The sequence below is a fragment of the Ptiloglossa arizonensis genome, chromosome 13 (genome assembly GCF_051014685.1).
Source record: "Ptiloglossa arizonensis isolate GNS036 chromosome 13, iyPtiAriz1_principal, whole genome shotgun sequence".
In the NCBI taxonomy this organism is placed as follows: domain Eukaryota; kingdom Metazoa; phylum Arthropoda; class Insecta; order Hymenoptera; family Colletidae; genus Ptiloglossa; species Ptiloglossa arizonensis.
The window spans coordinates 137,345-164,407 of NC_135060.1; the positions used below are offsets into that span (position 1 = coordinate 137,345).

At 39.7% G+C, this 27,063-nt stretch overlaps 1 protein-coding gene across 1 annotated transcript; it reads left to right on the top strand.

Annotated features, from left to right (window-relative positions):
* On the top strand, positions 1 to 26,528 carry Pot (zona pellucida domain protein papillote). The gene is made up of 6 exons (XM_076325532.1): positions 1 to 230; positions 12,398 to 12,485; positions 18,722 to 19,058; positions 20,258 to 20,414; positions 20,845 to 21,202; positions 21,277 to 26,528. The coding sequence occupies exons 3-6, from the start codon at positions 18,722 to 18,724 to the stop codon at positions 23,458 to 23,460; spliced, it is 3,036 nt and encodes a 1,011-aa protein (XP_076181647.1). The 5' UTR covers positions 1 to 230; positions 12,398 to 12,485; the 3' UTR covers positions 23,461 to 26,528.
* Positions 26,529 to 27,063: the final 535 nt, after the last annotated feature.

Here is a 27,063-nt window from a genome sequence, read left to right on the forward strand (position 1 = left end):
CCGCAGAAAGAGAGGGAACCGAACCGCTCGGGCTGTTAAGAGGTCTCTCCTGTCGCAGGTAAAACGCCGCCTCTGGAAAGTGAGTTCAGTCGCGGCCGCGCGATCGCGTTGGACGATATTTACCTGCGCGTGGAACTTGAGATCAGGAGCGTACCGTCGGCTCCGGGACCCTCGAGTGCCTCGAGAAACCGTATCCTCGCACGTTAGCTGCAACCAGCTAGCCGGACAAGGTAGGAGAAACTACCTGTTATATACTGCCTCTTGCTCGTCCCCCTTTATACTATCGGTGCTCGATCTGTTTTCGTCGCCCCCTCCCACGGTTTACTGTTTACCCAATTCCTCGATGACAAGAGGACCGAAGGTTCGGGACACGAGTACGCGTACGCGTACGACGTCGTAAAGATCAACGGGACGAAACGATCGAACTGTAGGGCTCGTCGTTCGAAAAAATTCGACGGATCGATCCGCGGATGACGACATTGCGGGAAACACCCACACGTTTCGAATAAACGCTCCGCGTACTCTCCGCTGGGCTCGTCACCGAACTCGACGAGTCTGCGTGCTCCTCTTGCGTCGCTCGTCTCTCTTCTCTTCTCTTCTCTTCTCTTCTCTTCTATTCTATTCTATTCTATTCTTTTCCTTAGTTTCTCTATCGTAACGATTTTGTCGTAATCGTGTTCGCGACGAGCTGCTTCGAATTCGCGAGACCCGATCGCGGAACGAAGGTTCCTCCTGTTCGACGGTAGTATTCGTACGCGCAATGGTAGCGTCCGAGAAAGTCGAGGATCGCGTACGGACGTTAATTACTTTCACTGAGCGGACCCGCGAGGAACCACGCAGGAAAGATCGAAAGTGGCTACGCCACTGGGCTTACTTACTCCGCAACCGAGTCGGGGAATAATCCCTACGTGTCTGGCTATTATACGGAACACGACACGCAGGGAGGTCCCCGGGGTTTCACAGCTTCTACATTTCGGCCGCAAAACGACGAAACCGCGCGGATAAACGACCCAGCTCCGAGTCCCGCCCCCCGTCGAAAACCGGTCCTGCTCGCGGCTGCCCGGCCGATTTTGCCTGGCGAACACGCGATCGCCATCTTGGATCCGCCGGGGATGACGTCATTGGTACAAGGCACGGTCGCTTGCTCAATTCTAGCTGCAACTAGAGATGGAAACAGAGGCCGTCGCGTCCAATGGCAACGCTTCACGGAACAAGCGTCGATATTTCCTTTAACTTTGTTGAACTTTGTCGAGCGTTCAAGGGCCACGATCGAAGCCGATCGTCTCCATCGTCCCTCGTAAACGGAATTAACAACTTGGCGTCGAGTTGTCCGGTTCGCGAGAGATAGATAGACGCGCAATATTGAACGGTAAACAGTGGAATCGTTGCCAGAGATTCCTGCGCCTCGCCTATGCCTACGTCTATGCGTTTTCGGTGACTTTACGCGACCTAGAGTTACACCGTTTGATTTTCGATCGCAATGGGATCCGATCGTTCAGCGGATCCTTCTAGCTATCGCAAATCGGAGTAACGATTTACTTCTTTCGGAGATGTGTAACGTTCGACCGTCAATTTTTTTTCAAGCTCGTCTCTTTGCGGCACGAATCCTCGTTTCGTCGATTGTTTGGTTCTTCTTACGTTCACTGCTCGTTATTATCGTTCACGGGTAAACGTTTTCTTAGCCAGATTCTATTTTATAGAACGACTACCGTAGTTGCTCCTCTCGATCGGAAGTAACGAGATACTTCGTTTCGCTGTTACGAATTACCCTGGCGGTATCGGCGAACAATTTCCGTTCTTTGCTACCGGATCTTACACAGAGTCTCTTGGAACCAACGATCCAACGAATCGACACCTTTTCTTTGCAAAGGATAGAAGAGAACAGTCGACGTTGTTAGAAGGCACCGCTGAGTATTTGGACTCGCTGTTCGTAGACGCGTTACCCCGACAACGAGCAATGCTCAAATTTCGTGACCACGGAGAACGAAAGAATGCGCATCCGTGCACTGTGACGACGATCTTGAACGATCTCCTTGGAATCTGAATCGTGCAACTTGCTGTCTGTCTGCTCCACAAATGAGAGTTCCGAGGAACCAGTTTAGGCGTATTTCGAATGCTTCGAGCAGCGCCTCGGGCATCTTTCGCGCATGCATGCATCTGATAAAAGTACGGAAACTTTCTTGCAACAGTGTGTAACAGGATTCTCGTTCGAACTTGCCAACTTGGCGCAATTTTTTCTTTCGGACAAAGAAGGATGACCACGACGTCGCGACGAAAATTTTGATCTAGGTGGGCCAATTTATAAAGAAAGATAATTCATCGATACTCTTAACATCGATCAAATCAAGCGATTTCGGACAACGTTACTCGTAGTGCTTCCGCTTAACATCCTTTTCGTTTTTTTAAGTATGGAAACTGATCGTTACATTTTACTATTTTCATTTTGCCATGAGTTTCAGTTTCTACGCCTTACAATGTTTTATCGTTGTTCGCTTAAATTCAATTTATACGACCGTTCTATCATTTTGGTATCTTAAATTAATATTTAAAAGTCCGAAGATTACCAATGGATTTTACCAAAACGTAATAAAATGCATTTGTTTTTATTATTTTATAAAAAGGATATTTATCACATTCTTTTAAACATAATACCGGCTTAGCGCATAATAAATATAAAGAATATAATAACGAAGATAACCCTGATCGGAATATCTAGGAATCTTATACAATTTTCTAATTATTTCATGTTTTCATTTTTTTTTTCTACACTCCTACATGTGCAAAACAAAAACGTTCAAAAATATTAATTATAACACATTAATGTATAAGAAAATTAAAATACCTACAATTGTATAATATATTTATCTAGAAAAAATTACAGTTAGAAATACTGTTAAAACAATCATATATCATCTGATCGCCTACTTTCCTTAATTGTCAAAATTAGCAATTTTCTTCTTTGCTGATTCTACTGTTTCAGATATTAAAAGAAGTTTTATATGTAAAAACTGTACGGATCGAAAATGCGAAGCTGTGGTTAATTTAGCACCGCAGTACATATACTATATTTCTGTAACCGATTAAAGAACGATCCGAGAATAAAGCAGAAATTAAATTGTGCATTCAACCACGCTAAATATTATTTTAAACCGTTAAATGTAATATAAATATTTTATTTTATATCGTGAGCCGATACAATATGAAAATATTAATAAGAATTTGTATTTAATGTATTTATCGAACGATTATAGAAGAATAGATACATATAAAAACAAATAAAACAAGAGGTACAAAAGTGCATCGGATGTGCTATAAAATGCAATTATTAAAACTTAACCTCGATATCAGTGGGCGAGAAAAAAATTCATATAGTACGTTGAAATTATTAATCTTCTTTCTATTATCCATGACGAAAACATTCATTATCGATCCATTTTACACACTATTTAAGATAGAACAACCGACCGCTGGAAAATCATTTTCCACATCGAAACTTTTTACACCAAATACACGATTAACTTCGAAACAAGAGTTTTTACGTCTATTCTAAGAATCAAATAGATTTGTGTCATCTCCGGAAATTCGATATTTCTGGATTTGAAAAATATCTCGATAATTCGTTTCCATTATAATTTATTAATAAATTATAATCAATCGCATAATAATTTGTATATTCTTCGAAAAGTAAGTATACAAAGAAACATATTAATTTTGTTTTAAATTATTTATCGTCGAAAGTGACCGACCGAAAAAGAAATCGTTTCCTAGTAATATAAACATTTTGTAAAATGTTTAATGGAAAATATTTCATAATTTTCTTATTCTTCCGAACTTGTAAAAATTATGAAAACGAAATTTTTAACTTTTTCGATCTATCATCGTAGTTGTTCCTCTTAAGAAATCTAAATTCTCGTAGTTGAAGTACGTTTCGCGCAACGTCCAGCTCAAGATGATAAAAGTAGCGAAAAGTAACGTATCGAAAGCGTCTTGACGCGAGATTACCGAAAGCTAAGATCTAGCTATGCAAAACTTTGATCTCCGAACACGAACGTCAGTTTGCTAATGCAAAAGCGCGCAACTCTTCCTCTCAATCACTGTTTCGTTCGGTATTTTCTCACATGGTAAAAGTTAATGTACTCAACATCAGTTGCAAACGTTACCGAAGCACGCGAAGTAAAACCGTGACCGACAAATCTTCGGAAAAGTTTCAAGCAAGCGTGCACTACCGTTCGAAAGAATGCTCCTTAAAGTAATTATTGGATTTCGCACTCAACTGACTGTATCGTTCAGCGAGTTATTCAATTCTTTAATTCTTAATTGTCGGTGCTATTAAACACTTTGTGTGTGTGTACATTTCCTAATAGTTGTGCAAAATTAGAAAAACGTTAAAAGTACGTTAAAATTAGCCGTTCAAATTGAACAGTTAGTACCGATTTTTACAGTATATTTTACAAAAATTAGTCAATCAACGAGAAAACTGAGGTTGTAGTTGGCAATAAATTAAAACAATCCGCGTATTTCACGCTTGATAAAAATATTGCAATCTCAAATACGAAGAATTTCTTCCATTCGTGATATTTGAACCAATGAAAAGTTCAATTCGATCGATTCCGATATATTACACAAAAAGCATTCGATTTATCTATTCGTCTTGTTTGTAGAAAGCTTCTATTTCTCTTTCATAGGGAGCCTCGACGACGAGAGCGATATTAACATTTTGCGATTAATCTTTTCGGTGCTGCGATTCGTACGCGCAGAGAGAGTGCGTCGTGTGGGAAAATCTCTGTTTATTAAGCATATTCGTCCGACGCCTATAGGCGTTTACCGTACACAAGCGCACCGATCGACCGATTCTTTACACATCACAGTGCCGTAAAGATTATATTCATTCCAGAGACACAAAAAATTCGTCGGTTATCGTTCGAAGAATTGCGAAGAAATATATATATATACATATATAGAGAGAGAGACAGATGTACGGTTGTTGATATTTGGAAATTCGTAGCTTAGGTTTGTCGTGTTCGGCGGACTTCGGCGTGCAAGGGCACGGGCGCATGCACGAGCCCAAGTTTCGCGTGTGCGTGGTCAGTGAAAGTAAAGTCTTTGCGCAATGAGACGACGTTGTCTCCTTCGGATACTGGTTCGACTTTAAAGGCTCGATGCCTGTCTCCTAGACTTTCAACCAGCATGGTGCGTGTTAACGTCACTCTTGTCACGCTCACTGCGTTCGATTTTCTATCGAATCGATATTTTCTTGAACGCTACTTCCTCTCTTACGCACAAGTTAGAATACTTAACCGTTGCACGGCGCTGCGATGTCCACGGTAGAGCTGCCTCAAGTACGCTCTGGCGAAGCAGATGCGAACTTTGCGATACAAATTTATATTTGGAAATATGTTTATAATGAGCATTTATCTACGTACAATGGTCTGCACTGGAGAAGAAATCTGAGCTATCGACGAGTGAATTCGTTAACGTATTTTATCGATAGGATTTCCGTATGTGACGCGAGATCTGTCAAAGGTTGTATAAAAGTACAGCAAAATTCTTGAGAGAACGTGATTCGTTACCTTAATCTTATCTAACATTCGTCGAGCGGTATTCAAACGCTTCATTTGTGTTGACGTTATTTCAAAATATTAAAAGATACCTACTTCCGTTTAACGTAATGTATTCGGACATTTACGTACGGCAAAAAATAGCTTTAGGGTACGAATAAAAATACTTACAATGGCGAGTATTGACCAGCTCTTCCATTTCTCGACACAATGCAACGAACGAGGCTCTCGTGCAATCATCGAGGTTGCGTATATCACACGAATATATAATACTTACCAACGATTACAACAACGCTGTCGATCTTTTCTACAACTGAACGCATGAATTCAAATGATCGTGTTTTACGTAGGGAAGTAAAATTTTTCACACAGAATTGTACGTTCTTAAATCTACGATACATACGTAAGTGCGTATTCGTACGTATTCAATGACCATATAGTAGTCACTCAAGGTCAATCACAGTCGAAGCGCTATTTTGTGTACTACTTGCACGTAAATTATCTTTCATAGATGCCAACGCATCGATTACAACGTTATCGTTATTTTTCGCTCGAGATCTTTTCTTTCGTTGCGCAATGTCCGGACAGAATTATTTATTACCCGTGACCTCGAGTGACCTTAAGTAATTGTAATGATTGAACTCGCCCAAATGCGGACTGCACGTATCTATATCAAAAAGCATATAACTTAAAAAAATGTTGGCGATCTTCGATACTCCTCGATACCTGTGTGTACAAAAGAGCAAATTTAATCGTAAAGTTTGTCTTGTAATAGTTTTTCGTATCGCTGATATTTTTAAAAGTATTCGGTTCTAACCATTTTTGCGCCTCGCTTTGCACAAATCGTAAATTTTTACACGTAGATTTGTACATCGGTATAGTATAATATTATGGGATGGAAAACGTTACGATAACAATTTCGGCTACTTGTAACGCAAAATATTATAAAAAAATCCACTTTTCAAAGTATTATATTATTCAAACGATCGGTACGTAGTCGGCTCACGATCGGTTCGACGAACCGAGTTCTCGACTCGAGTTTCTAGCTGGTACCGAGAAGGCTCTATTCCATTGCAGCGAACTAAAACAGTGTCCGAGAAAAGAGAATTTGAAATTCTTTCCACGTGGAATAAATTAGCGCTCCGTCGGTATTGTGTTTTCCGCATCGTGGAGAATTCTTTGCGAGAAGTGTAAGAAAAGGCAATCCGTCTCTTATCGTTCGAAACATTTTCTAAAACTCCATCGTGGTATCTTCCTGACTGTATTCAAAAGTCTTCAGCATCGTGGATCGTGAAACACGAAGCAACCGAAAGAAAGATGATTGTTACTCGTCGAAACGATAAGATAAATTTATGTTTCTCGTTACGTATATTTGTAGTCGAAGCGATTAATAGTTCGCAGCGGCTCGTCCCGGTGCTGCCAGTGCTTATAATAGTTTAATATTTTCGAGGAACTCAATGATCCTTCCATTGCCCCTCGATGTGGTTAGTAGCTTCTTCATGCTTGAGTTCGGTTCAAGAATCGACCTCTGTTCCTCGTACTTCCTACATTCAATCGGTATACGTTCAACCATAAGTTGGGTTCCGCATGTTTCACAATTAGGTGGATTCGTTTTCTCTATGAGGTGGTTACGAGTTACGAGGTGGTTGTGTAGCCTATTCAGAGTCTTCCCTAATGTACTTTTCTACTCAAATTCTCATCGTTTTTCAGGGTTTTGCATTCTTCGCCGATAACTTTTCTAGTGCACGGTCAGCTCTCGGCTACAGGTTCGTTTGTATTCTTATAAGTACGTATCTCGTACGTACTTAAAATTGAGTAAAGTTTCCTTTTCGCAAATGAATACATACCTAAGGATCTGTTCAACTTTGATTAACTTTTTAAGCTAAGTTTCTATACAAAATGTTTCAACTCAAAATAATAATATCGTTCTAAATTCTCAAGTTCGAGAAAATTCAAAGTGTACAAAGTATTTGTAAGTATCGTTGTTAATAAGGACCACTGATAAATTCAGTAGCGAAAAGCTGCGGGTAAATTAAAATCAATCAACACTGTCCGCATTCCTTTTACTCGTAGCACCACATTCTTCTTAACTCGATATTGATCATTTTCTCCCTAGAATACATCGTATTCGTACAATATGTCATTTCCTGTTAATTTCCGATACAATGGTACTAACGCAACATTTTTCTGTGCGGTTATATCAGATGTAGCGGTTATACAACGAATAACTGGTGCAGCGATTTTATAAGTTCATTTGTTGTATTTATGTTTTCAACGATCGGTAAGTAAACGGTTACGCACAGGTACCAAGTTTTCCAGAAAAACCACTCGAAAGACTTGACGAGTAAGGGTGTGTGTGTGTGTGTGTGTGTGTGTGTGTGTGTGTACACTTGATTGAAACTCTACGTAACGGAGTTGCCAGCAAAAGCGTTACCGCCACATGCTTCCAACGCAACAACCATGTCCGTATACTCTCGATTACTGTATCTAGCCGTATTGCTTGTTCGATAGAAACTGACAGTTAGTACCGACAACGCATATTAAGTAAGCAAATCACGATATCCTATCATTTATTCGTTTAACAGTTATTTATTTCACAATCGATGAGTCGAGACCTATTGTACAGGATATGTCGCGCAGTCGAAGATGGAGAAAAATGGTAAACGAAGAGGTTGAATGGTACGCTACGAGTTTAAGTTGAGCGAAAACAAAGTCGAGGATTTTTATAATTAGATTTTGTGGACCAACCAGCGTATGGTTAGGTACCGAGAGCCACTGGATAATATGAAGGGTCGTGGTCGAATCGATTACGAGTAACGCGGCGTAGCGGGATATTTGCATCGAGAAGCTGGCTCACAGATACGCACAGATAACAATCTAATCGTTCTCGATTTTTGACGCAACGAGAAACGCGACAATTGCTCGAGAGTGTTGTGTGGCCTAACAGTAAATTACTCTACTGTACGATAATTAGTAAATGCACGACTGGGTCTAGAAACCTGATCTTGCAGCGCTTCGTTCTTTGAATTAAATCAGAACTGTACTCGACTGTTGATGATCGCATCGTTCGTACAGAAAAATTTGTACGAAAAGTAGCGGGGCAAAAAGTACATTGGAAATTGTATTGGAAAAATTCCGAAGACGTTACACCGTAACGTTCCAACTCCGTGGAAAAGTTACAAAGGACAAGAGATATACAAACGTAAAAACTATGACAAATTTTTATAAGAAGTATAGAAATCGTAGAAAGTGGGAAAAACGTTTCGTTTCGTTTGTAACAAAATTTATTCTACCATTCCAATCATTATACAATTTTTCAATCGATACAAATTAATCAATTATTTTAGTCTACGATCAAATTGTTTGCTCTTGATGCCAACAAGAAGGTGATTAACCTTTTCAACTTTTCACTCATTTATTGACAAACAAAGGAAAATAATAACGCAACGAACACATAATATTTGACTCGAACGAAAATTACTGTATCGGTATCGTAAAATAAAGTGTTTACGTGTATTTTGGTTTGTATTAGAAAGTAAAATTTGCTGCAGTTTGCGTACGTAATAAAATAATAAGAGTAAGAATTTTTTTCTACAAAATTAAATTTTCAACCTGGTAATCTTTATCGCAGCCCGCTTTATTCAACAAAGTCAGAACGGATTTGTGATTTATATCGGTAGAATTCGTACCAAGGACGAGATGCACCGACCTCTAGCACCGAAGACAAACAATCGTGTGGGAGCCGTCTCGTAACATGGAATTCCACACTGAATTGCGAATTACAAACACGTAAGCAGCTCCTACACGAAAAATACATGTATGACCGATGCGTTAGGCTGATTTGGAGACTTAGAACGTGATCGACAAGTCGATTCTTTCTTTCAGTTACGTGCCAGTACTCGACGCCTCTCTCTTAACACATTATGTGCTGACGACACATAACTACGCCTTCCGAAGATTGCCCTCAAACGATCAGTGTCGCCATTTGCTTGCGCGCCATAAACGATCGCTTATAGTACTTAAAATCTGTCGCTAGTGTATACGTCTCGTTCAATTTTCTTCGGTGTGCCTTATACTGTCTCTTCGCTAGACTAGTTTACGAGTGATTCTGAAACGTTTTTCCATAGTGTTTGTTGAATTCATCGCGTCTATTTGAACGAAGTAATAGCGAGCATTCGTTTCTCGTTGGAGCATTAATTTTACGAATAGAATTATTCATAATAAATCGTCGTTACTATGAATAATTCTATTTGAATAGTGTATAATTTTATTTAAATACAATGAGCTCTCGATATCTTTGTACATATTTTATGTGTGCGCGATTCTATAAATATACCATATCGAGGCGCTAGTGCAATATTTTTCTAGCCATAAGCGAGAGACGGACGACGGTGGCGCCATACAGTAATCTGTTAACACTTTGAGTACTGGTGAGTTTGTCGTACGTTTTCATTCACGCCAAAGAGTTTAAATTATTCTTCAAACATTGTTAAAATTATTATGCGAACATTCAATACTTCCATGATTTACTTACTTGTTATCTTTAAGTACTCTTAATGACATTTATGTCATTCAGAAGTTTACATGTATTAAGGTTTATGACCGGTAAATAGGTTTACAGTATGGTAAAGTTCCTGTGCGTCCCTCTTATAACGTTTCAGTAGACTTTTAACGCGGTATCTTTGTCCGGGATAAATTTGATCAAAAATTTCTGCAAAGTTTAAGAAAACGAAAGAAAAATTTGTACGGGAACTTAAAACTTATTATTAGATACTCTGTATATTCGTGATTTATGTAAACCATTACCAAATTGTGCATTGAAAATTCGAAACACTTACGATAGATACGCAAAACATTGTATTTGTTGTACTAACTTTTTTCTTTGTATTAGATTGGATATGCTTTAGGTATGTAAATACTTGAAATTTTATCTATTATAAAGATTTGAAAAATAGATGTGGGTTATTTCATTATTTCAAATACATAAGCATTGTTTTCAACATTATTTCACAAAATAAGATAAGGTAACTATATTTAAAGAACGAGACAACCGTGAAATAAGATGGTACATTATTTCTAATCATTTTCCAAGTAACATTGTTGAAAAAAATAACCAGGTTTAGTTGCAAATACGCGATATGGAAAAGAATAAAATAAGAAATACATAAGGAGAAAAATATGTAAAAGGCAAGGTGTGGCTGAAATGCTGTTTTTTAAACATAACCTCAACATCTAACGTTTTACATTATTATGTAAGAAAGATGTTAATGATTCGAAAGTACGCAGAAAGTGAAGGCTCTACGATGGAGTAAAAGAGTATGATACATTCGCTACTTGGAAAATTCTTTGTCCACCCAATTATCAAGTGTTTCAATGTTTGAATGAAATTTTACGTTTTTTCTACACCATTATTTATTTCAATCGTAAATCTTAAAAGAGTACCATACCCGTGTATGGGAGAAGCATTATCCGTAGGTTTATTCGAAGCCTTGGAAGCTCCGAAAATGAAAGAGCATTTAAGAACCTCTGACATTTTAAGAACCGCGAAAGTCTCGATGACGTTCGAGATCTCGAGATGTGTATTTCTGTTCCGAGTTTCTACACGAATTTCACTTTAGTGAAATCGTCCCTATATTTTTTCCATTCGAATGCAATTTTCTCGTCTCTTCCCACATTGTTGTTTTCAGATCCTCCTCGGGGATCTCTAAGCAAACATTTTTATTGTTTAATATTCATCGATCAAATTTCCGTGGGAAGTTTCACTATTCTTTAAAAGGTATCGTCGTTTTCATTCAAGAGTAGATCCGGAACTCGGAAATAAAAAAAAAGTGGAGAAAAATTGTTTTCTTGAAACCGTTAATAACTTATCGTGTTATTAAACAGTAGCGTTTATTTTGTTTTACCTGCACTCCCTAGGAAAATGGTTAAAAGAAAAAAATTGGATACATCGTGAACAGCGTACAATTACGGGGGTTGTGCGAAATCTGGTTTAGTAAAAACAATATCTACCAAATTTTTAAAAGTGTACACTATTTAATTAACAAACACGTTGAGACGTTTAGAATGTTAAAGAAGATGATCTGATATATAGATAATTATTTAAACTAATGACCTGTTTCGAACACTTTAACCGGTATTAAAAAAATCTTATTTATTTGGCTATCAAGGAAAATGATATCTTTGTAACACAAAAAATTGAATAACATTTACTCTCTTTTAATTTCAATAATAGTAAATTTGTTTACAAGTACGAATCAATGTTAACGAAACTATACAATTTTAATCGTTTCAAATTTTTTAACTTTTTATTTTAATCCTTTTTCTTGTGTTCTTATTCGTGATACGAAAAACTTTTTAATAGTGTTTTTTTTTCGTGCTACGTATATAATATGTTTGTTTTTTTTCCCCGAGAGGTAGTGGACCTCCTCCAGAGGTCCGCGGACCACAGTTTGAGAAGCACTGATCTAGATGTATGTTTATTCCATATCGTAACATTTTTTTTCGAATTCGATCGAGATGTTACCTGCTCGATCGATCGCTTCCTCGTTTGAACGAAATCCAATTTTGCCCAATTTTGTTTCCTTCGAACCACTGTTTCGAAACGTTTGGTGTCGTCGAAGCACACAACCGCACCACGATGGAAAGAATCGGTCGAGGTCTTTACGAGAAGAGAGCGTACGCGTGTATGCGTGACAGGAAACAGTCGAGGTCGATACAGCGTCATTCTTCATCTCGATGCTAAATCATCGAACGATTCGCGAATAGTGGATAAGAATTGAAGAGGTTAGGTTCTGAAATCCATGCTTAACGCGACTAACGCGCTTCTTTCTAATTTACAGATCACCGGTATGCGATTGTTGTAGCTGGTCGAGAATCGAGGGACAAGGGGAAAAGATCTAAAACGTTTGAGCGGCTTGAACGATAAATGTAAGTTTAACAAAAGTTTTTCAAGTACAGTAGAATATCGTGTATTTAAACGGCGTATATGTATATAACAGTATTTACAATTTTGAGTTCGAAGACTGCAGTACAGACGATATGCAGGAATGATTAGGTATAGATAAAAGTAACCTGGAATATAAAATTATGAGCGATAATGATATTATTTTATCTATTTCTATTAAAAAGTATGACATGAAAAGACATGGGTGGATGTACTAACTCATGTAGTATGACAACACAATGGACAGATAACAAAAAGGAACGGATGTTCGACAAATATTTATTTTAAAAAGGATTGAAATAATTATATACTATGTTAAGGAAAGGCGAATTGTGGTTTTCTTTGACGAATAAAAGTTTGTTTCGATTTCGAAAGATTGAAAAGTCTGTAAGAACATTTAGAAAAGATTTTATTTATCAAATTGTTGATAAACTCGGCCAGTTTGATTAAACCGACGAAGATTAACACAAACTAGGATCAATTAATTGAGCACACGTTACGATCGATACGCGACAGTATATGAAATATTGTCTAACAATAAGAATAAATGAAATGTTGCATAAGTTGTGGTAAATAGAGTCTAGACTACTACGATCGACCTTCTAATCGATACAGCTATTTGTGTGAAATGATTCCATAAATAATTTGTTACATAGTTCTTTACGTTACTTTCTTCATACTTTGCGATACACCATAGAAAATCAATGCAATACTATACTCTCGGTTCGCTAAAAAATGCTAGGAAGTTAAAAATGTTGCCTGTCCAATTGGATACACATAATTGTCAAGGTATTAATTTCAGAAGACTGCCAGACCACCCTGTCAGAATGCACCGAAACTATACGAAAAGTCGATTTTTCAAAAGTGCCAGATTCGAATAACCTTTTCGTCTCGTTCGGTTAACGACACGTCCCATAAATAAATGCCTATCCGATAGAATCGTAACCGGAGAAGGGCAAGTGAATAGCTAAAACGTACATACTGGTTCGTTACTGGTTCTATGTAAAGTGAACATTACCGCGGCATCTAACGGTGCGAGTGCATCGAAGCGTGCCAAGAACTTTCCTTCGCGGTCCTCTATCACGCTAACGCGACGAGCAGAGGGTTTCGGATAAGCCAGGAAGTATCGAGGCACTGGGTACATTGCGCAATATTTTCATTACGAAGCAGAGTGTCGTCTATCCTCCGCTGGAACGTAAGGCGGAAGAAGAAATTTGATCCTTTAATGATCCTTGCTGGATGCGGATCGTTCCTCTTGCAGTCGAATCTTGCGAGGCTCGGGTCACGGTTTTCCAAGCGGTGCGTGCACGTTTAGGAACGCGAAGGAAGGCGAACCAACGGCTGCGATCCGAACGTGGTCGGTGATCGGTGATCGGTGATCGGTGATCGGTGATCGGTCGTCTGTGTTCATTTAGGCGGGGCTTCGACAAACTTTTTTCAAGAAAAGCCAATATTCACCGTATTATATCAGGATCTACAAGGAGTTACGAGAAAAAGAAACGAAAAAGGTGGACCGTGTTTTTTAAAAAGAATATTTTTTTAATATTAAACGTTATACTAGGATCTTTCTTTCTTTTTGCGAAAGAAAGAAATAAAACTCTAGGCTGTGTTTTCCTTCGGTATTACCGACGAGATGAGTTGCTGTGATACAAGTTACAGCCCTTCGTTAAATTGATCGATAATAATTATTTTTAACGAAAAAATTGTTCCATTAAACGGGAGTTAGGGTACTATATGTAACGGCAAAGACGAAAATTGTTCAAGAATGTATGTATGAAAATAAGCGTTACAAGAGTCGAACAAATACGTAGCGTATTTTTTAACGCGATACAATGTTATTTCGTCGAGAGTGAGAGTCTTTTGTTATCCAAAGTGATAGAAAATGACTCACGTTGCTTCGCTAAATGGTATTCGCGAGTCAAGAGACGTGATTAGAAACCGGGTAATATGTCGATGACCTGCCAAGAAAAGATAAAACGTTACTTATAGTATTCTGCTACATCCAAGTAGGGTAATCGCACGTAATATAGAACACCGCGAGATCTTGACGGATAAGTAACAAGCTCTATCGCCAACCATGCGAATTACCTCCTTATAGACAGGAGGTAGTAGTAGTATTAACTTTCGAAGAACGAAATATTTTTACGTTTGAAAGTGTTCGAAAGATTTTGAAAGGCAAATCGAATCGTTGAATTTTTTTATAGGATGATTATTTCAAAAGTATTACTTTTACACGATTTGTCACTAAACACGTTTCTTTACGATTGTTCAAAAGTAGTTGGATTTATTTTCTGTGTAATTAATAGTATAATTATTACACACAAGTGTTCCATATTAATATTATATTTTTACTATTACGAGTGCATTATGAGTGGCAAATTTTCCATAATAAGTCGAATGTTCCATAGTAAACGCGGTTATCCTATATCCTTAACTATAAGTCACTTCATTGGAACGTAATTAATACTACAGTGACGTTTTCGTGCACGATTCCGTGTCCTATATGGAAATCTTTATGTTCTTGTAAAAATGTAGTAATTTAGCGAACCGTGAAACATCCGATAAAGAATCTCGTGTTTGAGATTATTTAAATTTCTGCGCTTTCGACACTTTGTATCTCTTTATTAGCAGTTGAGTTGTACCACGCATGATTAAATTATATGAAAGAGGTCTGTTACCCTGCGCAGAAAAGTGGTTTGACCATGAATGTACAATGGTCATTGGAACGGTTGTCTGAGTCGCTCGTTGCCAATTGGGTAGAAAACGCACGAGTTTTTGTTGTGAAAAGTAGCGAGGATAAAATAGAAAAGAAAAAAATTATTAGAAAATGAAACGAAACCAAAGATAGCAAGTGCAAACGCACCTAAATGATTTTCCAGGGAATTGACTCGAAAGAACATGGTGATACTCCATGTTGGAATGTCGGATCTATTTGACCAAGTACGAAATATTTGGCTATTTACGAGGAAACAGTGTAACCTAAATAGGAGACTGACCGCTGTTACTGCAACATTCTGACGATTCGATAACTGACATCGTGATTCCGAGGAAATGTAAAGAATGCGCGGTGGTGGATCAAATTTCTTGGGATTTTCGCGCATTAGTATTCCACAAATGCAACAGAGGTGCGAGAGAATTTCACAGTGGGTGAGGCTACGCGTGAAAACATGTTTCTAAGTAAATCCTTGTGATTCTTGACAGCACTGTCTTCAATTCTGACGTTTCAAATGAAAGTAACGATCGATCAACTGTCTACGAGTGTCGAGATATACGTGGACAACATACTTTCACCATTTTCAATACGCATCAGAAAATTCTCGGCGAATTCGATGCTGCAAATCGATAAAAGTTGATTATAAAATTTTATTTATAAATTTTTCTTTGCACTAGTAAGTAATATATTTAATCGTTAATTCGTTTCGAATAATATGCGATTGATCCAGATATAATAAAAGTGTTTAAATAATAAATATTTTCTTAAATATAAAGTAATTTACAAAAAATTGTCGACGACCCCATAGATTATCCAATCTTTATTTTCGATAAACATTTCCTTTTAATTTGCTGCTTGATCTGTCCGATTCGAACAGTGAGTTGCGTACAGGAAGTACTGGTTGCACGTGGTCAAATGAATTCAACCGGAGTGACGACAATAGTGAATCATTCGCTTATGCATCAGCTGGTAACATCGGTGCATATTTATATACCAGCGGCTATTTATATACATGTTAACAACTTTCGCAGGATTGTTAAATAATCAAAGGTAACGTGAACACTGGTTCTCAACGGTGCACGGTCTGCTTCGTATGCAAATTAGATTTTTTCACCTATCGATCTACAACTACTTGGCTACTTGGCTACTGTACTTGGACAGAAAAAAGAAACTTCATCCAGGACTTTGGTTTTAAATAAGGCTGGGATTACTTGTCGAATTTTCTATGCATTCGAATCTGAAAAAAGTTTGGTGACTGAAACATTTGGCGAATAATATTTGAAAATTTGACTTTTTATATATTTTGAGCACGGAGCAAGTATTTAGATATTCCTAGTATTTAAACAACGCGATGTGGACTAGAAATCAAATTCTTCGAGTTGGTCGTTCTTTCTTAATTCTATTTTCATTTAGGATATTTATCGACGATTCTCTTTACAATATTTTTAATTCGACGAGTAAAGTTAAACGTAGATTCGGTTAAAATTGATAAGTTTTTTTCTTTTGAATAATTGTGCTTCGAAAAGGATTCGCAACTAGGACCGAAACGTAAAGAAGTATTTATCGCTTGAATTGACTCTACGTATCCCCTATAATCTGGGATCGGTCATTGTTGTTCCGCTGCGGCGAATCCAGTGATTCGATGCCACCGTTTTTTTTTTTTTTTTCCCCCAAAGAGTGGCGCACGAACGACCAAAGGAATAGAACTTACGAGTCGACCGATCAACGCTCAGCGTGACTCGGAGCCGTGAACGGTGAACGTCGCCTGCGAATTCCACCCGCAAACGTAACAATTCGACCCAACGTTGAAGTTTGCAATTCGCCACGGCTGCTTACGTCTCGAAGGGAGATAGAACATTACAGAACAGTCTACGTCCAGTTCCAGTTATTTGCTTCAAGTCCGGTTCCGTTCTTATCTCGCGCGCTAGTTTCGCTCAGCTTCGATCTACGGACAGGAACGAAAAACGTTCGAATGCGTTCAAAGATAAGAGTGTCGAGATTGTCAACGATAACAAAAGAAATGTCCCCGTCCCCTTTCGAGCGTTGCAGACTATTTCACCATTTTCTTGGAACGTATTGAGAAACAGCGAAACGATTTTCCCTTTACTGTTAACATTTAGAGGGAACATTTACATTTCTTTTACCGTTAGGATTTAGAGGGATTATTTACGTAATGTACACGGTACCGAGCTCAAGCTACAAGAAAGAAATAAGATAAATGGTCCACCAGATACGGTGATACCGGGTACATGGACTCTGTTTTTAAGAACACCTTGAAATCGAGTAAATTTAAAATACGAAATATTCGAAATATTCTATTTATCAGTTTGCGCCTGTGAATTATATTTCCAAGAATGTATAATTAACGTAACGTAACGTTGTATCCTTACAAATAACTGCGGAAACTTGGTTTGCGCGAATGGATTGAACATTTGCTTAAACAACAAGTATGATACTCTTTCTCGTAATTGCGTAAAAAATTCTTGACTACACCAGAAATTAAAATGTAGAATTTATCAAACTTTGATTTGTTTCGAGTTACAATGTAAAATTTACATCCTCGATTGCACTCACTTTAACGAAAGAGCATCGACCGATTGCCAAATAGTTTAAGAAATACTTACCTAATTTGCCTCTTCTAGCAGTCCATCTCGAAGCAATTTACCCTCACGTTTCGTGCGTTCTTACCGTAATTTAAAATTCCAAGCTTGATTTTCTTACGTGTCCTACTATTTTAACTCTAGTCATTCCGATACACGAATATACATATGTACATTCCTTGGAATCTTTTTCTTTCTCGAAACGTTTTATTTCCTCGCGCTTCCCACAACTCTTCCTATGACTTTTTCTCTCTCTCACACTTCGCCTCTTAAAGTTTCGTACACCTGTCGCCGAACACTTTGTATGCAAGTAAAGATCGTGACCAGTCGATCGAGGAAAAATATCTGATTATGCGAGTTCAATACGGTCAAATTGCTCGCCTACGTGTATTTAAATTTTCCGTGCGCGCTAAATTATAGCGATAATCAGCTTTGTTCGAACACTGAAAGCGTCTTACCTACGATACATCTCGTATCTTGCGAATAATTAATTGCACGTTGCGCTTGTAGTTATTCGCTCCAAATAATTTAGACGTTATGAATTTTCTTGCAATTTTTGTTTAATGACCGCACTTGGAAAAATCTTGCGTTGTCTGCATAACGGAACAAAAATTTAACTCCTTGGAGTTTTTTCGTAACTTGAACATCCAGAAGAATACAAAAGAGTATAGTATATTTGGGCCCAGCAGTTGACGCGTTGAGTGCTGTGTCGGTTCTTGATATTTAAGAATGTATTTGACATTTGTGTAAAGTGTAACGCGAATGGTAAAACTATTTAATAGTTTGTCGGTACGCTTCTACATGATTGCTAATGACGGTAAAATTATTCTACGATAATTACAAAATGTTTAATTTGTCACGATTAAGTTTAAGTTGGATCTCTATAGTTGAATGTTTCGTTTTCCAGATGCTGCCGAAGTTGTTGGTCCTGCTCTGTACAGCACTCCCGTTGGTGCTGTCACAGAGCAATTATGCGTCGCAGGGCAACAGCATCGAGTATCAGCCCGGTTTGCCACCGAGCACTGTTCTCGACGGCAAGGTGACCAAACTGGACGACATCTCGTCGATGATATTTCTGAACCGCACGAAGGCGTATCTGAATTGCAGTCAGGGTAGCATGCACGTCGAGTTGAAGTTCGAGGAACCATTTTACGGAGTCGCCTACGCCGATTTCGATCGTAACAGCGCCTGCATATTCAAAGGACGCGGAGCGACCAGTGCTAAGTTGGAACTACCTCTAAAAGGTACGCACTCTCGTTCGCGATTTACGGTCGGTCGGCTTCGAATAGCGTAGAATTCCGGACTTTTACGATGTCAAACTCATCTTGAAACCCACGCATCGATTTACGTCACGTACGAGCTGTGTGTATGTACAATTTGCAAAAATTTCTTCTCATCGGTAGCGTCCGTTGCGAAAGTATTCCTAGCAAACGTAAAGAAGAGGAGCGATACTCGTCAAGTGACTGACTCTTTATTACGTTGTTACAATTGTTTCCAAAAATCAATCGAGCCCCCTAAATACTAAAAATGTTGTCCGATTACATTATAAACGTCGAACCGGTAACTTTTAATCCTTTAGATCGAAAACAAGAAAAATGTATAACTTACGCGAGAAAAATAAAGAAACATTGTACGTATTATTATTCATTATTTGATATATTTGTATACAGCTAAGTGTACATCAACCGTAGCTCACTTTGGATCGCGACGTATGGTTATCGTTCCAATTTTAAATTTATTCCAATTTGTCTATACGTAATTAAAGAAGAAGAAACAAATTGAGAGCTCGATAGCCTCTGCACGTATATTTATACATTTGTATTAAAAATTTACAAATACGGACGCATCTATAGTACGCGCGCAAGGAGATTGCGTTCGGAGTTACGAAGGATTCTATTCGTTCCATCTCCTGATGGACCCGTACGGGATGTGTAGTATATCGACACATCTTTTTGAGGCCGGAGGAGATGACTTCCGAACGACCAGAACCTGTCGTATCGTAACTCCAGACAGAATCTTTTCGCGCGCGTACCATAGGCGCGCGTCATAGTATTGGTAACATAAGCAGACGCGCAGGAATTTTTTTCTATTTCGCCATTCGATCGATACTGCCTCGACTAAGATTACTCATCGCGAATCAAGAAGATCGACAAAGCTTTTGCGAACGTGGGTAAAAACGTACCCAAGCTCGAACCACGAACGGTCAATTATAAATAAATATCATTGTTTCTTGTTCTTGCCGTATAAGTAGTGTATTTAATTTTATGTAATTTCGTTAAAAAAAAAAAAAATAGTTAATCCGTATCAAACGAAAGCACAAAATATACTCTCTACTAGAGCCCTGTTGCGTTTCTTTGGATGTTAGGAATAAAAAATGAAGCTAGTTTAATTACAGTTAACACGATGTACGTGTTTGAAAACGCCATGTACGTTAATGTTACAGGTTGTGGCACGAGGCAGGATCCTCAACGCGTGTTCACCAATAATGTTGTAGTTCGCTTTCACCCAGGTCTTGAAATGGACGGCGATGAAGTTATCACGATAGTTTGCAGATATCCTCCGCCTATGGCGCCCGCGCCACCTGCACCTCCTGCTAGCATGTAAGTATACAACAGCAAAGAATGAACTCTTCACGTATTTTATCATAAATGCGCACGTTTCATAGAGATTCAAAGGTTCAATGATTCTCAAGTTGAGCAAGAAACACGTATACAGGGAGGAATTTTAGTTTTTTTCTAAAGAAAATTGAGAGTTTTTTGTAATTTTGATGCAGTTCACTGAGATAAACGTCAACCTTTCTATTATATATATATAATCTCACGAACAGACAAATGAAATTGGTACGTCACGAATGATATCCGAAGACACTATTGTTACAAATGATTCAATGGGAATGTTGGTAACATCACGAAACGAGAAAATCATATATTTCATACGTAACCATCTAATCAGTGGTTCATCCTAGGAAATCTGTGATTTCCCTTTCCACGAAGTATTCATAGTTGGAATTTGTTTATTAATTATTTGCAGCTTGGCTACCGCGACACCGGCACCACTGCCCGAACCTCCGCTGAAAGGATTTCAGATCCTCCTTATTATTTGCGCGATCCTGTTCCTGTCGTTGCTCCTGCTGGGTTTAGGTTGTTCTTACATGTGCCTGAAGCGCAGAAACGTTCGTGTGATACATCGCCATCCGTTTGGAAGTGGTTCGGGCTCCGAGATAACGAAACTTTCCACATCGTCTTTGAGCAATATCACCATGTTCGAGGGTCTGAAGATACCTCGTGCCCATGCACTTTTGCAGCCACCTCCGTCCACTACCGGAAGTGATGCCAATTTGATGATCGACCACTCGTTGCCGAGCGACTATCCAAGCGAGAGCTCCGAGGTAAATTCGTAGGAAGTGTTCGGATCGTTGGACGTTCGAATTCGTTTACTCGAATTGAAAATCCTTGTTCACAGGTGGACGAGGAGCCTTCTCTGCCGGTCTCTTCGGCTGGCTCGTACGACAACAAGGCATTTGTTCATCACGAGAGCCATCAGCGTCAAGAAATGCGTACCACCAGTTCCCTGTATTCGGAAACAGTTGCCGCTGAAGTGGAAACGTCATCGATGACGGCAGCGAACGCTTCTAGAACCGCGATACCCCGTCACATGGTTGCAGTGCCTATCGAGCCAAAGTTCGACGTGCAAATGCGAGTGAAGAGAGCCCCGCCGCCTCCACCCAGTCCTTTGCCGTCCGAATCCGACGTGGCAAGCGTCGCCCTGGAGAGAAACCTAACCACGATCCTGGAAAAAGAAGAGTCCAGTCTCACACGTTGTCTGGAGAGTCCACCGACGAGAATGACCACCTTCTCCTACGTCCCGGAACTTCACGGGCCTCCAGGAGGAGCCTCGTCCACTTCGACGATTTCTCGACAGCAAACGCCACCCGTCTACTCGAGAATTCTCAGGAAACAGGCTGAAAGAGAGACGACGACGACGACGACGACGACGGCGACGACGACGAGCACCAGTCTCGTCCAAGAACGAATTCCCTCGCCTTCACCGGTCGAACAAGCTCCTCTTCAACACCACGAGATTCGTAGACCAAGATCCTTGACTTCCTTGAACACCGAACTGACGGAAACACGTTCCCTTACAGAGGTGACCGACCACACCCATGCCAAGTACAGAGTGGCCAGTATCCTAGCACCGACACCACCACCGCCTCCACCGATCGTACCAACGGCTACAGCGACCCATACAGCCGTACAACACCGTGAACATCGTCTGTTCCGCGAAGAAGTAACGGAACCATTGGTCGAACCACAAGTAGTCGCCCCAAGACGTCCCGAGATCACGACTCACGAGGTAGACGATGTATTCTTGAAAACAGTGACGGAGAAAAAGACGATCGAAGACGTGGAGCGTCACCGTCGTCAAGTAACCGAATACAGAGCCAGACCTCAACCACCGCCCGATCCCAAATGGGACGTGACCATCAGGAACTATCCTCAAGAGAATCTGCCACCGCCACCACCAGAGTGGGAGAACTTCTCCGACGTTAGCTCCACTTCGAATTTGACCATCACGAACGAACCAACGGGACACGAGGCAGACCCGCCAATCGACGAGGAACCAGACATCAACATAGAGCCCACGTACACCGCACGCGCCGAAATACCCTGCAGACCACCTCCGTCCACTCGTCGCTCGATCGATGAAACAGACGCGGATTGGTTCACCAGATTGTCACGAGTTCTAGATCCTCGTTACACCAACGAGTTGACCGAAGTAGAACGCACCAGATGGCGCGAGATAATTACAACCGACAGCACACTGAGGACACTGTTGACCGAGGCTGTTGTTAAAGAGGACTACGAGCTTATACGCAAAGACGCGAGATATACGAATTTGTTTCCACCAGCGAAGTGGGACGTGATCATACGAATCCTGGGCCCTCCTTCCGCGCAAGCGGGATCCACATCCTCCTCGAATCATGGGAAGAACCACGGGCAGAGATACAAGAGGTCCAAGTCCTCCGAGTGGGACACTAGGTCCAGGAGATCTTCGCTGCCGACTTTGTACGAGTACGAGAGCGACGGGGGCAGCTCTGCTCGCACTCAGGGACACAGGCTTCAAATATCCCAGTCTGCCACCGGAATGGGTCAGCCGAGCCGTTTGCGTAGATTGGGTTCGAGTCACAGAGGCGCGGTCGGTAGCAGCGAAGTGGACGTCAGGTCGATGTCCGAAATGACGGTTCGAGACTTCGCCAGGGTGGATCGGGACGATCTGACAAGTTTGAGTTCGTTCGAAGGCGCCGATTCTTTGGTGAGGTCTCTCAGCCAGCCTAGCTTGGCCAGAAGCGGTTCCGAATTCACCGAACACTGGGGCATACCCTCGGGAATGATGGATCTTCCACCGTGGGCGGCCGAGGACGCAGAAGAGGGGACCAGTTCCGTGGAAACAACACCCAGGGTCGTCAGACGGAACGATCGTTTGGAAGTTCTTACCTCGTTCGACGATCGCATACAAGTGCCTGGATCCTCGACGACCAAATCGAGTCGTTACATGGAGAGAGAACTGAGCAGCGTACGCGTGTCCGAAAGCCAACGAACCTCGAACTGGTTCCACGACGATTCCGAGCCCGAGATGCAAATCTGAGCCGCGAAATTAATTTCCGAAATTTTTCTCGATTCCGTCCTGTCGTTCGTTCTTCTTATTTCGTTTCTGCTAGGATCGAGGCAGAACGCACGCGAATACGATCGATCGCTCGGACCAATGCTCGCCTTTTGTGTTTCTTCCGATAGGTACCGGTCGACGAGTATATTTATTCCGTAATTTCTGCCGAATAGCCTCTACGATTTCTTTTTCGTAAACACCAAGATCTTTCTTTTTTGATATTCTTTTACCGATATGTATCCACTGGTCGGAAGAACGATCGATTAACCTTCACTGCCTGTTGCCTCCCTCCCATCCAGCAGACCGGAAGACGTCCTCAATTTCGTCGAGAACCAACTTCCATAAACGTCGAGTGTACGATTCAACGCGTTGGCTACCGCGTGGCTCGGACCAGTGACCCAAACACGACTCTGTCGATGCGACGGGACAGATCTTTTCACGTTTCGATAAACAGAAATGTTTTTTAATCGGAAATCGTGCTCAACGTTAGCAGCACGAAATACTTAATTGCGGCCAACGACAAACCTTAATGTTTGGAAAACATTAACTGAAACTAACAGGGCGGTCGACGCGTTGAAGAACGATGGCCATTCTCTTTACTCGCCACTCGGTATATATATCGCAAAAAGTCGAGCACAATAAAGGGAATCGACTTTAACAAACGAGTGAGACTATAGACTCTGGCATAACAATCGAATTAATCATAAATTAGAAATTAACTCGAGGCAAGTTAAAGGGTAAGTTTATCATTAACCACGCAACAAATTTGCTTTCCTAACGATCGACGGCCGAATGGCGTATTTTAAAGATCTTTGAGATCGTTAAAAGCCACCATGATTTTTTGGAGCGGTGTTTAACACGTTCGCTGCACATCTTTTCCGAATTGTTCGATTCCTCGTTGTTTTCGAGTTTCAGATTTTAAAGGTATTTCAAGGATGCGTGTAATTTGTCGAGAAATATTATTTTCAAACATTTTACAAGTTCGGTAAGTAACTAATGTAAACTTCCGTAGCACCAAGTTGTCGATGAGACACGATCCGTCGAAGAACTTCAAAAAAATTGTAACTTTTGAGATCCATTTTAGGATTACCTTCACCGTTGAGAAGAATTGTTGCAAATACAAGGTTTATCAGAACTATAGGTAAAGTTTTAAGCGGCTAATGTAACTCACGAAAAAATAGAAAAAAGCTAAATAAACATAAAACCATTTACGAAGCATTTCATTTCTTTGTGCATGACTGCTAGCTCAAAAGTTCGAAGTATAAATATAGCATAGATGACTTTGCCATGTATTACCAAAGCATGTAAGAAACGAACGGTCCGGGTTAGATTTGGATCAACTTAGGTTTCGGTTACTTTGGACATCTACTTAACACTTTCACGAAAGAATAGAATTTAAAAGAAACGTTTCAAGAAATGTATATTTTTAATATTCTAAATTTTATGTCTTTTCTAATTTTTCTTTTTATCGATACGTCATGAACAACGTACAGTACACAAGACACAAAAAGGAAAATAACCTTTACCATTTATGTTTATCTAAAACACAATTTTGATAGATGAACATTGTTGTTGTTGTTGTTGTTGTCCTCGTCGTCGTCGTCGTCGTCGTCGTCGTCGTCGTCGTCGTCGTCGTCGTCGTCGTCGTCGTCGTTGTCGTTGTCGTTGTTGTTGTTGTTATTCTTCTTGTTCTTCTTGTTCTTCTTGTTCTTCTTCTTCTTCTTCTTCTTCTTCTTATTATTATTATTATTATTATTATTATTACAATTATTAAAACATTTTTACCAGACATACGTGAAATAAGCAAATGTATACATATGAAAATAAAACGTATCTAAAATACACAAGTACGTAAGTACTTAGGCGAGTTGCAACTAGAAATGCTGTTCTAAAATCTAATTTCAGACTTGAAAATTGCTACCTATACTGCTTTCGAACGAATTGGCCTATTTCAGTAACTGAAAAACGGTAAATACTATATTTTGAAAGCAATTGGTTCGCAATCCTCGCTTACACCTTGTTGTTTGTTTTCGCGACTTCCATTGTTCGGTTAAAATCTCACCTATAGTTCTAATGCACTCTGTATAGACATACCAAAATGGTATCCTCATTGTTCCGAGCGAACACTTGCTTTTGTCTCTAGATCGCGAAGTCAATTGATTTCCTTTGCAGAGACAAAGGTTTTCTGACATTTGAACTGGGAAACAATAGGAATAATAAGGGGGTAAACGGAGTTAGCGAAAGTGTTAAATATTCGGTCGGTGGTGCCGCTGCGATAATAGTCTATTTAAATACGTAACGAAACATACGGTGCTGGGTTATACGCTTCAAACGATAGCTAAATAGGACTTCCTTCTTCGAGATGTGCTCGATCTTCTCAGAGTTCAATGTATCCCACACGTACGGTGTGTACCGATCTGGAGAGATATCGACCGGCGCGACATACATGCGAATAGCTAGTTTATTCGCAACCATGTACTTATAAACAGGGTATCGCGCGAGGTGTGTTCGTAAGAAATTTCTGAGCCACGAATAAGACAACTTTAGACTCGAATAATCCGAAGAATACGCGACAAATCCAAGACATTTCTGATTCTTCGAACGAAAAACATCTGCAAAGCATATCTCGCACTGATATCGATGAAACGTTGCAAACTTGCGTTGCAAATTTGTGGAGACAAAAATACGGATCACGTCTACTTTTTTAGCTGCATAAAGTCAAATTTAAGTCGCGAAACTACCTTACGAATGCTTTTCACCCTTCTAATGTTACATTGGAAACTGTTCAAGTGTCTCAAGTTCTGGAATTTTAATCGAATAGTAATTCGTATCAAGAAACAAGTAATTGAAACGATCCCCTTCGGACGACGATATTCTACTATTTTTTCAAATTAACTTTAGTGCCCGAGTTGGTGTCCATGAATATTTCAATCCATATTCCAATGGATATTCGCGAAATTTAACGCATAGTTCAAATTTACACGTTTTACATGCTTCTCAAGAAAATGTACAAAGTCTAGAAATTAAAATACAACTGGTTCGTAAGTAAATAGCCGCCGTAATTTGTTTAACAAATTTTTCTTTATTTCCAATAATTTCCAAGATAGCATTCGGAGGAACTTTTGAAAATAGTTTCGTTCGAGTTGGTGCAAGTAAAAAAAACTTGTCCTTTATTTTCCTTTAAAAATCTGCAAAATCTGTATCGAAACACTTAACTTGATATTCATTGTAGGTTTAATAACAATCGCAGAATAATTTATCCAAGTTACATTTTCTATGGAATGGATGAGTTTTATAATTCGTTAATAATTTTTCTGTATCCGGAGAGATTTGTTGTGTCTTCGTTCTACTATACGTCCAACTTGGATCGTTAGCAACGATAATCGAAGAAATCGTGGTTCGAATTACGCGAAAACCACTGAAAGAGAACTGTTTTATTTCTGATTCAGGGCCCATGATACAGGGGGTACTCTATTTTAATCTTTCCGCACGATCGATGGTTTATCGTTTAGAAAAATGTTTAGAAACAATTTCAATTTGTTTTACAGACACGAAGCATTTTGCAATTTATCGAAATATTGTATC